This window comes from Cinclus cinclus, chromosome 6, assembly GCF_963662255.1.
Source record: "Cinclus cinclus chromosome 6, bCinCin1.1, whole genome shotgun sequence".
In the NCBI taxonomy this organism is placed as follows: Eukaryota; Metazoa; Chordata; class Aves; order Passeriformes; family Cinclidae; genus Cinclus; species Cinclus cinclus.
In genome coordinates, this window is record NC_085051.1 from 7,920,534 (window position 1) to 7,937,532 (window position 16,999).

Sequence of the window (16,999 nt, forward strand, 5' to 3'; positions counted from 1 at the left end):
TGGCGGATCTAAAAACAGATTTGCGGGGTGGCTGTGCAGCACCGAGCTCCCGTGCCGGGGTAAACCGATCCCTTGGCAGTGAAATAGCAGAGGGGATCAGGCATTGTGTGCGGCTCCAGGCTGGCATCCCACCCAGGCACCTCCTGCTCCCGGGCAGGAGCCGCGCTCGGAGCCACGGCGCTGTGGAAAACGCACAAAGCCACCGTAAAACCCAACCAACCAACCAACCAAACCAACAGACTCACACCTGCACAACAATAAACACCGAGCTACACGCAAACAGTGCAAAACGTTGGGAGAGAGGAACTGGATGTCACCTGGCTGAGGACATGGAGTAGCAGCACACCTGTGATAACTCAGAACTGAATTAAATAAACCACAAAGAAGAAGACTTCTACTGTTGAACCATGAAATGAAAGACCTTGGGTTGGAGGTTTGTTTTGTTTTCAGAGATTAAAAAAAAAAGTAGCTATAAATAAATTTTGTGACAATATATACAGATTTAAATAATTAACTTAAATATCTTACACCTACTCTTGCATAAAACTCTCCAGTAAAAGTGCACCATGTTTCTTTTCCCCAAAGGTGTTCTGCATCTTCCCCTGTGATGAGGTAGATCTGAAGGGTGATGTCTCAGATTCTAGGAAGAAAATGTGTCACTGTCATTGTGGGAGATACTTTATTGCCTTTCTTTGTTCTTCCATTTTTGCTCAGGGCTATGTACATCCCGGGATAAATCCTGGATTCATAAGCATTGTAGTTGTTTGGCAGGAGAATCTCTTTGAATTTGCACTCATCATTGAAATGGGCCTGAAATGAAAAGGAAAGAATGAGAGGGAAGGAATTTTAAACATCAGGTGTGGAAACACTCTTGCTACCAGGTGTAGAAGGTGTGTTGTGGGCAAACGTGCAGGTGAGCCCCCTCCACTTAGTAATCTTTTGAAGTAGCCTCTGAAGCTTCAAACAGAACTCAGGAGCCAGAGGATCAATTAGGGATGCTGTGCCCAGTCCAGGCACATACACCTAAAAGTGGAAAGGACACCCATGGGAGGGACAGGGTCACCTTATCAGAGCTGAGGTGGGTAAGGCCCAGGCCCACTTCCATGGTCCTGCTCATTGAATTGCTCCTGGCTTTCCCACCAGTAATAGATTGCCTGAGAGGCTTCAGAAAAGTCAGAATACTGGCACTTTATCATGTTGCTTGAGGAGAAAGAGGCATTTTAAAGCCATTCATCACAGACAGTATTTTTTGCTTCTCAAGATTTAAAATCAAAAGAAGGGTTTGGATAATTTAGGTTAATAGATCAGGAAAACAGATCAACAGTCAGCAGGCAACCTTTCAGGGATGTGGTTTCACCTGCAAGCATGTACAAAGAGGGACAGGTCTTGCAAGTCCCTTATCTGGAAAGGAGCAAATAAACTCATCTCACATTGTTGGGCAAAAGACTCAGGTTTGTGCGAGAGGTCTCAGCCTGCCAAGCTGAATACTGCACGAGGGATCATTTTACCCAGGACACCGAGCAGCAGTATCCCTAAGAAAGGATGCATTTTGGTGACTGATTCTGCCTGGCTTTTATATAAGTCAAAATCCTCAGTAACAGGATGAATGGCCCAGAAAATAATTGTGGATACTTCATGCCTTCATGTGAAAGTGCCCCAGTTAACTCTGACATAATTTGGCTCTTTCTCAGCCCAAGTTTTTTCACAGCACACTTGGGGAACATGACATAGAAAATACATGGGTGAGGAAGGAGAGCCAGGAACATGAGTTTAAAATTATGCTGATCACAGTCGCTTGTACAGAGCTGAACTCCAGAGCAGGAGGACAGCTCAACTTGGGCAAAGGTACACCCTGTTATTGTCCACCTCAAGGATATTTTAAAAGATGTCTCTATCTTTTCTGAAGATTCCATGTTAAAGAAGGCCTGTATTGTCTCCTAATGGATGTTCCTTCTCATAAACAGAAGTTCAGACCTCAAGGGTGCTGAACTACCATGGGAACTGTCTGCCTGTTCAAGAGCATTAACAAAGAGTGATCAATAGGTCATCACATCATAAAGGGCCACTTGTGGGGGTCTGGCTGATCACAAGTTCAAGTGCTCTCTGTGAGATGGAGTGAGTGACTGCCACACCTGCCTAAAGCTGCGTGTACTTCCTTATAACAAATACATGAACTAAGCCTAGCTTGTGGTCTTGCCACACAAGAGACTGATTTGTTGGTCTGAGGTAGGCAAGATGCACAGCCATGGTTGGGTGACTATAGGTTTTATGTGAGAACCAAAGAAGTGTAATGCAGAAGTTTTTTTCACTCCAAAAAACTCAGTAAGCAGTGTAACTGGGCAGTACACCTTCTGCTGGAAGGGCAGGAAGGGCTGCTCTGTGCTGCCTGACCCAGGAGGGGCAAGGATGGGGCCTGGGCAGCTTTTAGCTTTTAGCTTTTAGCTTTTTAGCACATCTCACCCCAGCTCACCACAGTCTCCTCCCCAGGCACACACTCAGTGGCTACTTACAGATCCATAGAGTTTGCCTTTGCTGTTCATGGCCACGAAGAGTCCACTTTTGACACCAAATATGCTCACCACTCCTCTTTCCACAGGAGAAATTTCCAGCAGACCTACACAGGAGACACAGAAATCAGGGGGACGAAAGGGTGTGCCCTGGAGTGTGTGGTGACAATGCTGTGCTCACCCACAGGCTGCCATCCCCAGTGTGGATCCTCACATTCCAGTACTGCTGTGGGTGGCCACAGAATCCCAGCCTTACCCCACAGAACCCCATATTCCACATGCAGCCCTGTGCCCCATGCTGGGACCTCTCTTCTTTTTAGCTATCCTCTTGTGTAGACAAGGTTAAAATAAGCCAGAGTATGCTTAGGGCAAATGAAACGTTTGTCATCATGCAGCTTATATCCCCGCTCCCGGATCTTACTATTTCAGTTGGATATCAGAGTCATGGGGCCACGGGGTTAAGTCCCCAGCAGATGCTTTTCAAGTCTGGGGGAGAGCCGGGCTTGCCCCAACCCCTGCTCAGAGTGGGCGGCCCAGGGCACTGCGGATCCTCCAGATGTTGAGGCAACCCCGACACCTGATGCCTGACGGCGGCAAGGGGACAGCACGGCGCCGAGCAGCACTGGCGAGCCCCTCCCGAGAGCCCGACGAGCTGCTCCGGAGCTCCCGATGGGGTCCGTGGCCGCCCCTCTATCCCGGGCTCCCGCCACCCGAGGCGGAGCCGAGGGGCTCAGCCCCGCGGTGCTGCCGGCGGCCGGACTTTTGCGGAAAGCTCGAGGTCCGCCACGCACCCACCCTCCTTTCGGGACGTGCCACTCTCCGGGGCAGGTCAGTCACTGCGCTCCCGCAGAACTGCCCTCCGGCGGTCCCGCGGGCGGGGAGCGTCTCACCTGCCCCCGCCGCGAGGGTTATCGCTGGCTTACTGTATCGGTTCTCGCTGTGAATCCCATCGATGCGGCCGTCGGGCAGGACCTGGATGTGGAAGCCGATGCCCACGTTGCAGTAGAGGCGCCGCAGCCGTTTGATGCCCAGGAGGTAGTCGCCGTCGCGGGCGGCATCGCGGCGCTCAGCCGGGAGGCGAGCGACGGAGCGGGCGAAAAGAGCCGCGTCCCAGCGGCGCTGGCGGATTCCGGCTGGGAGGCGACCAGGGGGCGACCGGCCACGCACCGCCCCTGGCCACAGCAGCCCCAGGAGGAGCGCCGGCAGCAGCGCCGCGGGGAAAGGCATCCCGGCTTAGGGGCGGGTAGCCACGGGCCGGCCGCCGGTCGCTCCGAAAATAAGCTCTACCCCCAGCTCCCACTTTATACTGAGGTCAGAGAAGGGGAGGAAAAAAAAAATAAAACCAACAAAAAAATCAAACAGAAAAGAAATATTAAAAAAAGGAGAAAAAAGAAAACCAGACAGCAAAGCGGAGAGGGAGGGAGGGACGGAGCTGAATGCTCAATCCCCCGAGGATCTGCGGTTTCCCTGGGCTGGCTGCATGGAGAGGAAATCCCGAGAGCAAGAGCTTCTGAACTTGATCTCAACTCCAGGAGTCTTGTCTGAAGTGCTGATCTTCTTCTATAGCTGCTCAGCCATAGCGCTTTAGCCCTAGCCACGATATTTATATATCCATGTGCGTTGGTACCTATTACATCACCACCTACTGCTGTCTGCTGCAGCCCTCCGGCTTAGCTGAAAGTCAAATTATCACCCCTAGATGCTTAACAGCTCTGAAGCGTCTTGAAGGGAGAGAGTGAGCAGCACTGGTGCTAAACAAGAGGGACAGCACAAACTTTTAAAAAGAAAAGGTTATATTTTGCACTCATCACAGCATTCTTTCTTTCTTTCTTTCTTTCTTTCTTTCTTTCTTTCTTTCTTTCTTTCTTTCTTTCTTTCTTTCTTTCTTTCTTTCTTTCTTTCTCTTTCTTTCTTTCTTTCTTTCTTTCTTTCTTTCTTTCTTTCTTTCTTTCTTTCTTTCTTTCTTTCTTTCTTTCTTTCTTTCCCTCTTTCCCTCTTTCCCTCTTTCCCTCCTTTTTCTCTCTTTCCCTCTCTTTATTATTTTCCCTTTATATCTCCTTTCTTTATATTTTTCCCTTTCTCAAATGCTTACAAATGCTAATGCAAGATACAAAAATCAAAGAACGCCCAGCACACTTCCCCCCCCAACACAATGTATGACTATGTAAATCTGTGGAATTTCAGCTTTTTGCTGTATCCAAGCGACATGGTTTACAGTTTGCTGGATGCAGAAAAATTCCCTTCATTAAAAGCCAAAACAGTTGTTGAATGGGAGGTTTAAGAAATGAAAAATGAAAGAACTTGCAAAAAACCAAACCAAAACAAAAAAAAAAAACGAAGGAAAGTACTAAGGTTTTAATAGAGGGGGAAACTTCTAAAGAGGCAGCAAGTGTTCAAAAGACGATAAAGTTTTTTGTTCTAAATATCCCTTTAAGAAGTCTGGAGTACCAGACATGTGGAGCTCCCTCTTGGTCACTGTACTGACAGGGGCTGTGGTGACACAAGTTTATTCCACAGCCTAGAGGCTGCCCACTTGTGCAAGTATTGCTGTACTTTTTAATGCAATGGCTATTTTTTAATCTTTACTTTACTTTAGATGCTGCTGCTGCTGTGTTTTAATGATGCATTTGTTCTTAGGTAATTGCTTCATTTGGTTTAGGTTCCTGGAAATGAAGCTCAGTATTTAAAAGGAGAAGTTTTGACCCCATCAGTTTAGAATTACTTTGCTTAGAGCAAATCCCATATGTTTTGTCACCTCCCATAGCTTAAGCCTCTGCCCTCAACAGGTTTTCAGCACAAACAGGTGAGGAGACATTAGGACAATTTTGGAAGGTCCTGAATTAATATGAAAGTGTGTTTCAGGGAGGGGGGAGAAGTGGTTTGTGACTCAAGTCCTTTACAGCCTGAAGCCAGTTTAGTTTTTCACGCCAGTAAAGCTCTCCCGCTGTTCCAGCAAAGGATGCGAGAGAAAAGAGAATTGCCCCAAGGCAGATGACAGCTCACCTAGGTGCGAAAATCTCTGACCTTCGCTAAACCTGAGCAAACTTAGATGATGTGCTTTTATTTCTTCTTGTGAGGTGCACATGCCACTGCTTTGGGAGTGATTGCAATCTCCTCCGTGTAGTTTTGTCTCGGCCTCCAGCAAGTTCACTCCTGTGTGCGTGTTCAAAGGCGGCACAACGTAGATTTTTTTCACTGTGGAGGTGAAAATGCCTCATCCCTAGAAATGTTCCAGGTTGGACAGGGCTTTGAGCAGCCTGGTCTACTGGAAATTGTCCCTGCCTGTAGCGGTGGCTTGGAATGAGATGATCTCTAAGGTCTGCTCCAAACCAACAATTCTGTGATTCTATGAAATCCACTGATGCCAAATGCACAGATATTTACTACACTTCTATTGGCGTCAGGTCCATGCAGATCCCCCCTTGCACCTGACAAGCTGAGTGGCTCGGCTCTGGATGCCAAGGCTGTGCCTCAGGCAGAGACCAGCTGCTCCCAGGCACGGAGACTGCCCTGCTCCCCGGGCTGTGCTGGACACCTTCTCCTTCCCCAGGCTCCTCAGGACGGTGTGATCCCACCTCCCTTCAAACTCCGAATTATTTGCTCTTCACAAACAGCAGCGGGTGTATTTGGGATGAAGCTTATTTACCCTCTGAGGATGAGGAAAAGGAGTGGCATTTCTGCTGACACCTACCCAGCAGCTTCCCTCCTGCAGCCACAGTGCCCGTGGCTGATGGACCAGGGCTGGGTCTGCTTGGCCTTACTGCCACGGACAGCAGCTCTGCCTGGCCCAAAGCCAGGTGAACTCTAAGCACCTTCAGACTCCGAGTTAGGGATGTGCCCTGGAGGCTCAGCAAGGGAAGATACCTTCATCCCTTTGGGAAGCATGGAAATGGGTCCTAGAACATCCTGTTAGGCTCCATATGTTTGCAGGTACTATATGGTAACACAGAGAATTCAGAACTTTAGTTGACATTGTCACAATATCACAGATTCATAAGAGATGCTTCTGCACTCCATTCTTAAAACTGCCACAGGATTAGATATCAGTCTTTCCATTAAGGTTTCCAGTGAACTTTTCTGAGGGGAAAAGCAATGAGTTTCCAGCTAAGAATGAAACAATGAGGTATGGGGTTGCTTTCAAGTTGTCTGTATTCATGTGCATGTGAGCTCGTGTGCAGGCTTCCTATGAGGCCCTGGTCCTGCTGCTACAAAACCCTCTGGTATTTCTTGTTTGCACCTGGGAAAAAAACCTGCAGGGATGGAGGCAAAGCAGAACCACACCACTTTCAGTTTGCATCAAGTGTAAATGACAGGTGGAAGATGCTCACCCTTGGGGTCTTTTTTCTGTGACACAGACGTTGTCAGTCAGAAATCATTGGCACAGGAAACCATTAAAGCAGGATATTCTCCAAGGAAACCAAAAGTCCGTGCCAGGCAGTCCAGGCCAGAGGGAGGAACTGACCCTTCAATGTGCCATCAACTTTCAGGGAGTGAAAGGGAGTTGGGTGTCTCCAGATCATCCCATAATTCATTCTGAATCTTCCATGCCATGCCATGCTCTGCTGCTATGTGTCTCCACTCCTGGTGGACACTTCCCCAGCTGTAATTTAGATATTAAACCAGGTAAAATGTCTCCATCTCTGTATTGGGTTTCTTCCGTAAAAAGTCTATGTGGATGTCACAGTTCAGACTGCTCTTGTTTGCAAATTCCTCTAGGTTCGAAGTATAAAAAAGAAGAAAGGATCCACAGAATTCAGATCCACACACAGGTTCAAGCCCCATATCATGGGTTCCGAAGGAAAAGGGGAAAAGAAGGAATCTTTACAAAATTATTTTGTAATTGCACTGGCTTAGCAGCCATCCAAATCGGGCTCTCTGTCTGCCTTTTTTCTAAAGGGATCTAGGACCGCAATTTAAAAATCAATTTACATATTTATTAACTCCAGTAAACAGATGTAAATGACCCTGAAAGTTATTGCTCGTGAGCCTTCTCCTGAAGGCAAATATTTCATTGAGACCTTTTGGTCTGGAGGGATGGGGGGCTGTACTGGAAGGGGCACGGAGAACGATATTGTGAAGGAAAAATCTCCTTCACCCTGTTCGCATGATACGAAGACGTGGCGAAAAGGCACCCCAGCTCCCCCCCTTCGCCTACGCCCCTTTTAATTACAATCGTTTTGGAGGACAAGCACCGAGCGCTCCGCAGAGGCGCAGAGCCTGGGAAAGCTTTCTCCGTTCACGTCTGGCTGCCTCCGTGTGCGAGCAGGGGCAGTGGTCCCGGGAGAGGAGGGGAGGCTGCCTGGAATGCGGGGATGGCTGGGGGACCTGGCGGCTCTGCCTCCTGCACAGCGCACATACCCACCGCAGCTCTCCTCTCCTCTCCTCTCCTCTCCTCTCCTCTCCTCTCCTCTCCTCTCCTCTCCTCTCCTCTCCTCTCCTCTCCTCTCCTCTCCTCTCCTCTCCTCTCCTCTCCTCTCCTCTCCTCTCCTCTCCTCTCCTCTCCTCTCCTCTCCTCTCCTCTCCTCTCCTCTCCTCTCCTCTCCTCTCCTCTCCTCTCCTCTCCTCTCCTCTCCTCTCCTCTCCTCTCCTCTCCTCTCCTCTCCTCTCCTCCCGGCAGTGCCTCTCCGTGATTAAAATCTCATTATCTCCGCCGATGCTGCTCTGTTCCGTGTTGGAGAGGAGCAGTGGAGTATAGCAGCAAAGGCGACCAAAAACCTCCCTCCGGTGTGTTTGGATGGGTTCAGTGAGGGGACTGGGCATGGCTTGGCTTGGGATGGGAGTGGATGCCTCCAGAAGCTGCTCCCTCTGCTGCTGGGCAGCTCCAGCAGTGCCACATCCCCGTGCCAAGCAGAGACCAGAGAGGACACCACTGCTCCTGTAGGGTTCCCGTAGGGATACAACAGCTCAGAAGCTGCAACTCACACTTCCAGCTTGTGTCCACACTGCTCATGTACGCCCACAGCTGCAGGAAAGAGTGCCCGGCAGAGCTGGGAGAGCTGGCCCAGACCTCTGATTTTCTGTTTACTCCATTCAGTGCTGTGGCAGCCCTTTCTCTGCTGCTATGCTTGAGTTGTTTGCTCCGTAAGGGTTGATGTTCCTGCAACATCACTGCAGAGGTGTGGGGCGGCGGGGTGGCCTTCTGGGAGACTCGAGGTCACTCACCAAGCAACTTGACGTGGTCATGGCAATCCATTTCCCTGTCCTCCCAGCATATGAACAGCTCTCACATGAAACAACACATCCAGACCATCTATTACGTCTTCTGCTTCTCAACCTGTCCCCCAGCTTGCAGCTTTGCTCCATGCTTTTTCTTCTTTTTTTGCTGTGTGTTGTCCAGAGCAAAAATTCCCAGCCCTAGAACTGCTCTGTTTTTCCAGCAGTTTTCTCTGCTCGGTGGCTTTTGCTCCCTTATCAGCTCCTCTGGCTGCATGTGCTTCCTTGTTGTCCACCGTCCTCTCTATTTGCCTGTAGCTGTTCTACTCCCTCATCCATCCTCAGGACAAGTGCCTGTCATGGAAGTTACATTCCCAGACATCACCCAGCCCTTAGCTGGTGGTGGGATGAGTGGGGAAGGTGCAGATCCGAGCAGCCCTCAGGAGCACCGCTGGAGTTTGTGTTACTGAAGAGTAGAACGCAGTGGGATGGGACAACAGGAAGCCATCACTCAAGGCAGATCGTTTTGGGGGACAAACATGTTCTGGTGTTTTGTCACAGCCCCATACCCCTCATCCTCATGTAGTATGAACCAAAGTTTGGGAGGGAAGTCTGCTAAGAACTCAGATGGAGAAATATGCTCAGGAGACTCCAGTTACTAATTACTTATTCCCAGCCAGGCTCACTCTCAGGCTGAAGCTCACACGCTGATAATTTCATACTCACTGCTGACATTTCTGCAAGTGCTATTTTGTCCTTCCTTGTCCTGTATGCTTTTTACCTATTGAAATTATAAACATTTTAAAACTAAAAATAAACATTTTTTCCCTTTTGTCAGATTATGACACACATACTTCTGCTGATACATTACTTGGCACTCTGCCAAACAAAACTGGTAGAAGGAAACATAACAGAAAATGGGTTTTGAGAATCAGAGTAAGTGTTTGTTAAGCTTATTTTTATTATTATTATTGTGGGAAATAGTAGCTTAAGTTGACTTTTTTGTGTGTGAGAATGTTTTAGCTGACTTTGAACGTAGCATAATTGGTTTACACCAATCTGTTCAACATGTGGCCTCTCTTGCATGAATCATTTTTTACCCGTAGCTAAAGTGAAGAAAACTGGCTGTTGTAAGCATATGACGTGTATTGCTGAATTTTAAAACTCCCTAGCAAAGCACCACTTAGAACCTGTCAGAACATATATGGGCACAGCTGTACAATCCATAACCTCTCGGAGCGTGCAGGAGGCCAGCTTTTCCAGTTGACCTTTAGTGTCACAACTGTGAAACAAATCCTCTGCTTTCCTGATACCACCGATGGTATTAGCAGTGGCAACAGCTTCGTCTTTCACTCTGGCACACAAAAAAGCCCTAAAAACAGGTATAAAACCAGGTCAGCAAGATATTACTTCTGATGGAGCCAGCCAGAAACATCTGTAGGGTTTTGACGGGTGAGTTTTTGGAAAGCAAACTGAAAGCCATGAACTATGCACAGGTGACAGCTCTGGAGCTTGAAGATCACCCAGCATGTAGGCTACTCACCAAATTCTGCCTTGTTTGAGTGTAGTGACAGCAGTAACACGTCAGGCAGTAACACGTCAGGCAAAATTTATTTTCTTCCCCTTGGTTTGGGAAGCAAAGCTCAGAAGGTCTAGAGCTGAGCTGTGTAGCTGAGGAGCAGCAGCAGTGTGTAAAACAAAGTCACCTGTCAGTGGAGATGTCAGTCATCTGTCAGCAGGCCTGTCCAGGGGATTTGCCATCCGTTTCCTTACTCACTCCCTTTGTGCTGTTGAATAACAGGCCTTGCGGGTCACAATGGGAGCCAGTTCTCACTCCAAGTTCAGATCACACGAGTCACAAGTAAATAAGTTTTGGATGAATGATCCTTGCCCAGAAAAATCCCCTTGACACCAAGAAATCAGCAGAGATGGCATGGCTTGATTTTTGATTCCATCATTTAATTCCCTTTGCTATTCAAGGCCCAAGAGCAGCTTTGTTCTAGTCAACTGTTCTAATATTAACTATTTTTACTCCCATCTTTCTCACTTCACCGATAAAGCTTTGAGAGCTACAGAAACATCAGCATTACAGGAATTAATCCATGCACTTTAACAAATGACAAACAAGAAAACAGTAAAGGCTGCTCATCTCCTTTTGGATGATTCCTCATGCTGTTCTGAGAGCACATTTCCCACAGGGTTTGCTTTTGCTCCTGCAGGTGAAAGAGGGAACAGGATCAGTCTCTGAGTCAATTTGCTCCATGAAGCCATGCAGCCTCCTCAGTTCTCAGCAATGAATAATGAAGATTATTAATTTCCTTGCATTTCAGAATATGTTATTCTTTGGACTAGGAGAATGTACAGTTTTCATCCTGCCAATGAGCTCTCCGGGGAGAGATCCCCACGGAATTAGCTCAGATACTTACCTGGCTCGGGACTGCTTATTAATAAGCAGAATGAGATAAATGCAAATTAGAAATTATCAATTTGAAGATTGTCTTGAGGAAAAAACCCCCACAGTCTTAAATGAGGCAGTCAACAACAGCAGAAGAGCTTTGGTATTTTAAATAATTTCCAGGACCAACCTGTGATTCCATTGACTGTAACTCAGCCAAGTGTCCCTCCTGAATGTGTGTGCCCTACAAATGCTGAGTGCAACAGCATGGCCATCTAAAACCTCTTAGCTGCCACATCCCAGCACAGCATGTCCCAAAAGCTTTTCCCCAACATTTTCTTTGCTACCATGCACCTGAAATAACATGCAAATTATTGCATGGAAGGTGCCACGGAGCTCAATTCCATGTAACCTCCTGGGGTAGTGGGATAAAACAAAATAAGCTGTGGCTGCACAAAGTCTAAACACTGTTTTACAGAAGCACTGTTTTACATCAGAGCACACCCACTGAGGATGATTATTTTGATACAGAACTCCACGTGCGTTATTATCGATATTAGCGGCGATGGAGGATGCGCACGAGAGCTGTTGGAATCAGGACAGCGGGATGGGAATGACACAAAACTCCCTGCCCAGGGAATTCAGACAGTGCTGTGCAGTCACTGCTGTGCTATTTGCCACGTGCTATATCCAGTCACAAAATATTCCACTCAGTGACACGGCCAGAAAAAGCCCTGCGAACCCCAAAGTCTTGGAGTCTTATAATAACCCCTGGAGCACACCCTGCTCCACAAAAGGAGCCCAGCAGTGCTCCCAGTGACCTGCCAGGGACACACTGCATGCAGTTTATTCTGTATTTAAAGAATCAGGGGCTGGTTTCAGTGCCTTCATGGCCATCTAGCACTGCTCTGGAACAGGGAAACAAATATTTTTGGTTGCCTTAATGAAATTTCATAATGCTGGAATGAGGTGCTACAAAATTATCTGGAGTTTTTAGAGTATCCATTTATTTCAGTGGCTGAAAACGAGATTTGGATTTAGTTTTCAACCACTGAAATAAATGGTGAAACTAAATTCCGCCAGTACTGGGTAAAAAATGATTCTGTCATTAAAAAAATATATACTTTCAAAATTAATCTGCCTTCTTTCCCCCTCCCTCCCTCCCTTCCTTCCAATTTTTAATTTTCAAATTTTTATTTCTGAGAGCTGCTGGACCAGCACAGTAGAAGGTTACTTGTCACTTGAAGTTCAAATGCAGGATTTCAGAAAAAGGAAAAACACTGGAGTCTTTATAAGCATTTCTTGGAGTGGAAGACAACATAACATAATAATGGCACAATGGTTCTTACTGTGAAATGCCATTTTTATTACTTACAACACCACACATACTATCACTACAATTTTCATTATTTTTTTCCTGGGGGGGGAAAAATAAAATCATTCTAAGACTTCAGTCAAATTCAAACCACAAACAGGATGGAAAAAATCAGCTGCTGGTTGATTTGTAGGAGGGCAGCTGAAAATGGTCAAGACATCATGCCAGGATCTCTGGGAACTAGAGCTTTATGAAAACCAGAGCTGGCTTTGGAGAGATCAGACCAGTCCTCAAGATCCTGTCAGCTAAAGGACCCCAGGGAAGTTGGGTGTTTGTTGGTGTGGGCTCCACCTGAGGGTCAGAGGGTGGATGGAAATTCTGGCTCAGAAAGGTTTTTTGGGGAGTGAGGGACTGTGGCCCTAAGAAAAATGCCACTGGCTGGGGACTGGAAAGTGTTGGAATGAGCAGGAGCCAGGGAGCCCTCAGAGCTCCCCTGTTCATTTGCCTGGAAATCCTCATTGAACTGCTGCCAAAATAATTTTTAAAAAATGTTATTTTTTGTAGCAGTGACGTTTTTCACTTTAAGTACTGAAGAGGCAAGAAATGTCATTCTTAACAACAGCACGGGGATGTGCTACACCTACAGTCAGGTCTCATCTTTTCTTTTCCCTCTGAAACTTCCCTGCTTTTTCTCACACTGGCTAGGGCCACTGCTAAAATATTAGGAAGATTAAGGGGAGAAGGGAGAAGAACTGTGCTGGCAAGTGTTGTTATACAATATATTTTGGCAGAGCTCAGAAAGTTTCTCTCCACCCCTCTCTGTCATCACAGTAGTTTATCTAAACTGCAGCAGGCAAATTGAGGAGTGTATATCCAAAAAACTACCCCCAAACTCCCTCCTGTACCAGCTTTGTATGTGCAATCATAATTCAGAACCATGGGAACAAACTTGACACACATGTTTATTGTAGATTATTATTTAACAGCAGAAAAATCCCATTATTTTTTACCAAGCCTGAGGAATGGTTTGCAACACATCCTTAATTTTCCTGATGCTTTCAACTCAGCATGGACACAGGCTGCAGGGTCAGTTCCAATTACAAGGGGTCATTATTTGATCCTGTTGGCAAAGTGGCTTCAGGAATTCTTCCCTCCTGGCAGTGCCCTGCCATGGCACTACTCCTGCACCACCAACACTGTACTTTGTCATTTATGACAAAGTTGCATATTACTCCAAGTTAAATATTGCTATAATTTCTGTAATTCTAGAAGTTACGTCTTTTTAAAGCTTCTGTGAGAATTAGGGATAAAGGGAATGTCATTTCCACCACCTGCAGAGTAAAAAATGCAGAACACCTTTGCTCATGGACTAACCCTACACTGCTGAAGGAGCTGCAACACCTCAACAAAAAGGTCACAAAGAAATCTGCCAGACACATTTAAAGAGCAATTTGGAATCACCAAATCCCAGCCAAAAATATCTCGCTGTTGTTACAGCATAAATATAATTACTGCTATTATTAGTAGCAGCAATAGTTACTATTAAGGTTATTATTAGCAATAATTTTTAGTGTGGTACCACTTAGGAATTCCCTCTGGAGACCAGGGTGCCATTGCAGCACGCTCTGTGTCACTGTTACCATGACAGTTTTGCTCTGTTTGCTGGTGTGTTTTGGCTAGAGAGCCAGCTGCTGACTCGCTGTGCTCCAAGTTGCTGAGCAATAAATCCCAAACCAAATTCAGGACCAGATTTCTGCTCCAAGTCTCAATCCTGTGACTTGCCATGGAGGCTGCTCCGAAACTCCACCTGAGTCCACCAAGTCTCTCTTCAGAAACACCACTTCTACCAAAACCGGCAGCTCCCAGCTCAAGTTTTTGAAAATGTGAAGCACAGGAGATACTGCTGGTGAGATTGACATTAGCGAGGGTTATTTGAGGGAGATGAGGAAAATGAGAATTATTTCTTTGCAGTACAAGCAAATAGAAGCACATTATATCAAGAAGAAGATATTTAAATAGGCAGGATGAGACAAACTTTGTGAAATGTTACATGAATAGAGGGGGAGATTTCCCTGGCAGATTGGCTCAAGACATTAATGAACTGTCTAGTCCTGGCTCTCAGCTTGATGTTAAATGTACTGATTTTGTTAATCCTTCCGAGTAAACTCAGTCATTTGACTTTTTTGTCTTGTAGCAGCACGTGAAAATGGTCACTTCACATGGAGAATTGTGTAACCCTTAAAATTTCCATAGGCTTCTAGGCAGGTGTGTGTCATACACTGAGCCAGAGGTGTGGGGGGTGCCCTCAGCTGCTCACAGAGACCACGGAGGGAGGTTCAGATGCCCCAGGACTGTGGGGTGACACAATCATCCCATCCCAGTCCCCAGGGCTGCAATCCATTAGCATCCATGGGTAAAGCCACGGTATGTGAACTAATGGTCCCAAACCATTACCTATGGGGTTGGGATCCTTATCACAAAAGCAGCAGGGGTTGCGATTTGCATCTCTCCAAGTGTGGGTCCGGTAACTTCTCCATCTGTCATCGCCAGTAATCTCTGTGTAATCTCCCTCGTACCTCTCTGCACCGACATCCCCTCTATAGGTGTTATGTTTTCTAATGGTCCACTTAGCACATTCAGAGGTCTTCCATGCTCCCAGCATTGTTTGATGATGTCTTTTAGAGCTAAGATCTGATCAGTGTTTGTACACCCTGTTCTTCAGCTGAACTGACTTTTCCTTAAGCCTGCCATTCATCTGTGCCTGCTTTCTTGTTCACAGGCACTCAAGCAGACGTCTTCTCAAACACAGCAAACAGGCTAATGCCTCTTGAGTTTTATATTCCTTCCTGCCACCTCCTTTTCTTCTTCCTTGGCTTGTTGTGAGCACAGCTGAATGCCAGGGACAAACCCTTCCGCAGCTTCAGAGAGCCCCGGGAATACCTGACAATGTCCCACGGGTGACACGGGTGACAGTGTCCCACGGGTGACATGGGTGACAGTGTCCCACGGGCGACAGTGTCCCACGGGTGACATGGGTGACAGTATCTCATGGGTGACAATGTCCCACAGGTGACACGGGTGACAGAGTCCCATGGGTGACAGTGTCCCATGGGTGACACAGGTGGCAGTGTCCCACGGATGACACCTCTGTGGCCAGCACAGCCAGGAGGATTTTAGGGCCGTGTGTCACACCGAGGGCTGGATCCAAGGAGCCACAAGGATCTGCAAGGCCACTTCATGGCTGTCCGTCTCAATCCATGGCATCCACGTTTGTTGGCTTTTCCCTTTTAAAATTTCCCAGCGTGTTGTAGCAATGCTCCCTTCAGCAGGTTTCCACTCCCACCTCCCACTTCTCACCTGCCTGCTTCTGTCTCCCTTGTCCTTAAAATCAACTTTGGAGAGGTGAACCATGCTGACAAGTTTGTGACTGTTGGAGCCACGTGTCTTTGTGACCCACACCTGCCAAAACTCTGTCATCTCCCTCTGGAAGGACCTATTTAGAAATACAGATGAATTAAAACTACAACTAGAATTTGGTTTTAGGTCCCAATTTAACACATACTCAGCCTTTAATCAGGATAATCACAAAACTGATCTGTCTCTTCACACTAAAGTCTTTACGTTGAAGGGACTTCTGTCCTTGACCAGATTTTGTCCGATTAAATATTGATACAGATGTCCCATGATACAGGCAGGCAAAATGGTACATTTATTTAAAAGATGATGAGCATTCAGAATTACCTGTTGTGATCAGATGAAAACAGCAAGCCTTGGTCTCCTCATTTGGCCATCTTGGCAACAACTTTCTGACAGCCCTTTCCACCACAGATCACAGATGTAATGGCCAAATTCCTGAGAGAGGTTGAAATTAAATCAGGTCTTCTTGAAAAAAATGTCCAGCCCCTTTTTGTGCCTCTGTTACTACAGGAAAAAAAAAATATATATATATATATAGAGGAAAACAATTCTCTAACATTTCTGTGTTTTCAAACACTGCAGAAATGGCATGAGGCATCACAAAATCCTGCAGTGTAAGCCACTGCTCTGAACAACTCACAAACTTGCTTGGTGCTGGTGTGAAACAGTCATTTCACACATTTTTAACAAAGCAGTACTGCTCATTGCAAAAGTAAACCCGTTACAAATAAATAAATCCAGAAGATATTTACGCCAATCAAAAATAGCCATGTCGGTGTTCATGCCTTGGCATTTTAATGCTTGAATCTGTTCTGTAAAAGCAAAGAAAAAAAATTAAAATCTATCTCATTAATAAATTATTTATATCATGTGGAGTAAAAATATTTTTGGACCATGAGGAAAAAATTGTGATGTTTTATTTCAGCTGGAAATCAGTGTAACAATGAAGGCTCCCAGCTCAGGTTCCAGGAAGGCAACTTTCTTCCATTGCATTTTTCTCTGTCCCTCCTATGCCAACTCTTATAAAACAAGATAGCACAGGATTTAATTCTAAAAATCTAATATTACTGCCTTGTGGTGAACTGAATGCTACAGATTCCTTCTTGATAATACTGTCTCATGGGATTCCTGCATGGTAACTGAATCTCCTGGGATTCCTGTCTGGTAACCATATCTCACTGGATTTTGGTAGTATTTCTCCCATTGGATAAC

General features: G+C 46.4%; 1 protein-coding gene across 1 annotated transcript; it reads right to left on the reverse strand.

The window, feature by feature from the left end:
• Positions 1-633: 633 nt before the first annotated feature.
• Positions 634-5,197, reverse strand: FGF4 (fibroblast growth factor 4). Its single transcript, XM_062495058.1, has 3 exons — positions 3,431-5,197; positions 2,511-2,614; positions 634-810 (listed from the first exon to the last, which is right to left on the reverse strand). The coding sequence occupies exons 1-3, from the start codon at positions 3,732-3,734 to the stop codon at positions 634-636; spliced, it is 585 nt and encodes a 194-aa protein (XP_062351042.1). The 5' UTR covers positions 3,735-5,197.
• Between the last annotated feature and the right edge of the window lie 11,802 nt (positions 5,198-16,999).

Bases quoted from the DNA above. Each gene is read 5' to 3' on its own strand.
- FGF4 (XM_062495058.1), bottom strand. From the start codon at position 3,734: ATGCCTTTCCCCGCGGCGCTGCTGCCGGCGCTCCTCCTGGGGCTGCTG. The intron at 2,615-3,430 runs GTAAGCCAGCGA...TCTCCTGTGTAG, and splicing joins TCACAGCGAGAACCGATACA to GTCTGCTGGAAATTTCTCCT. The intron at 811-2,510 runs GTAAGTAGCCAC...TTTTCATTTCAG, and splicing joins AAGGCAAACTCTATGGATCT to GCCCATTTCAATGATGAGTG.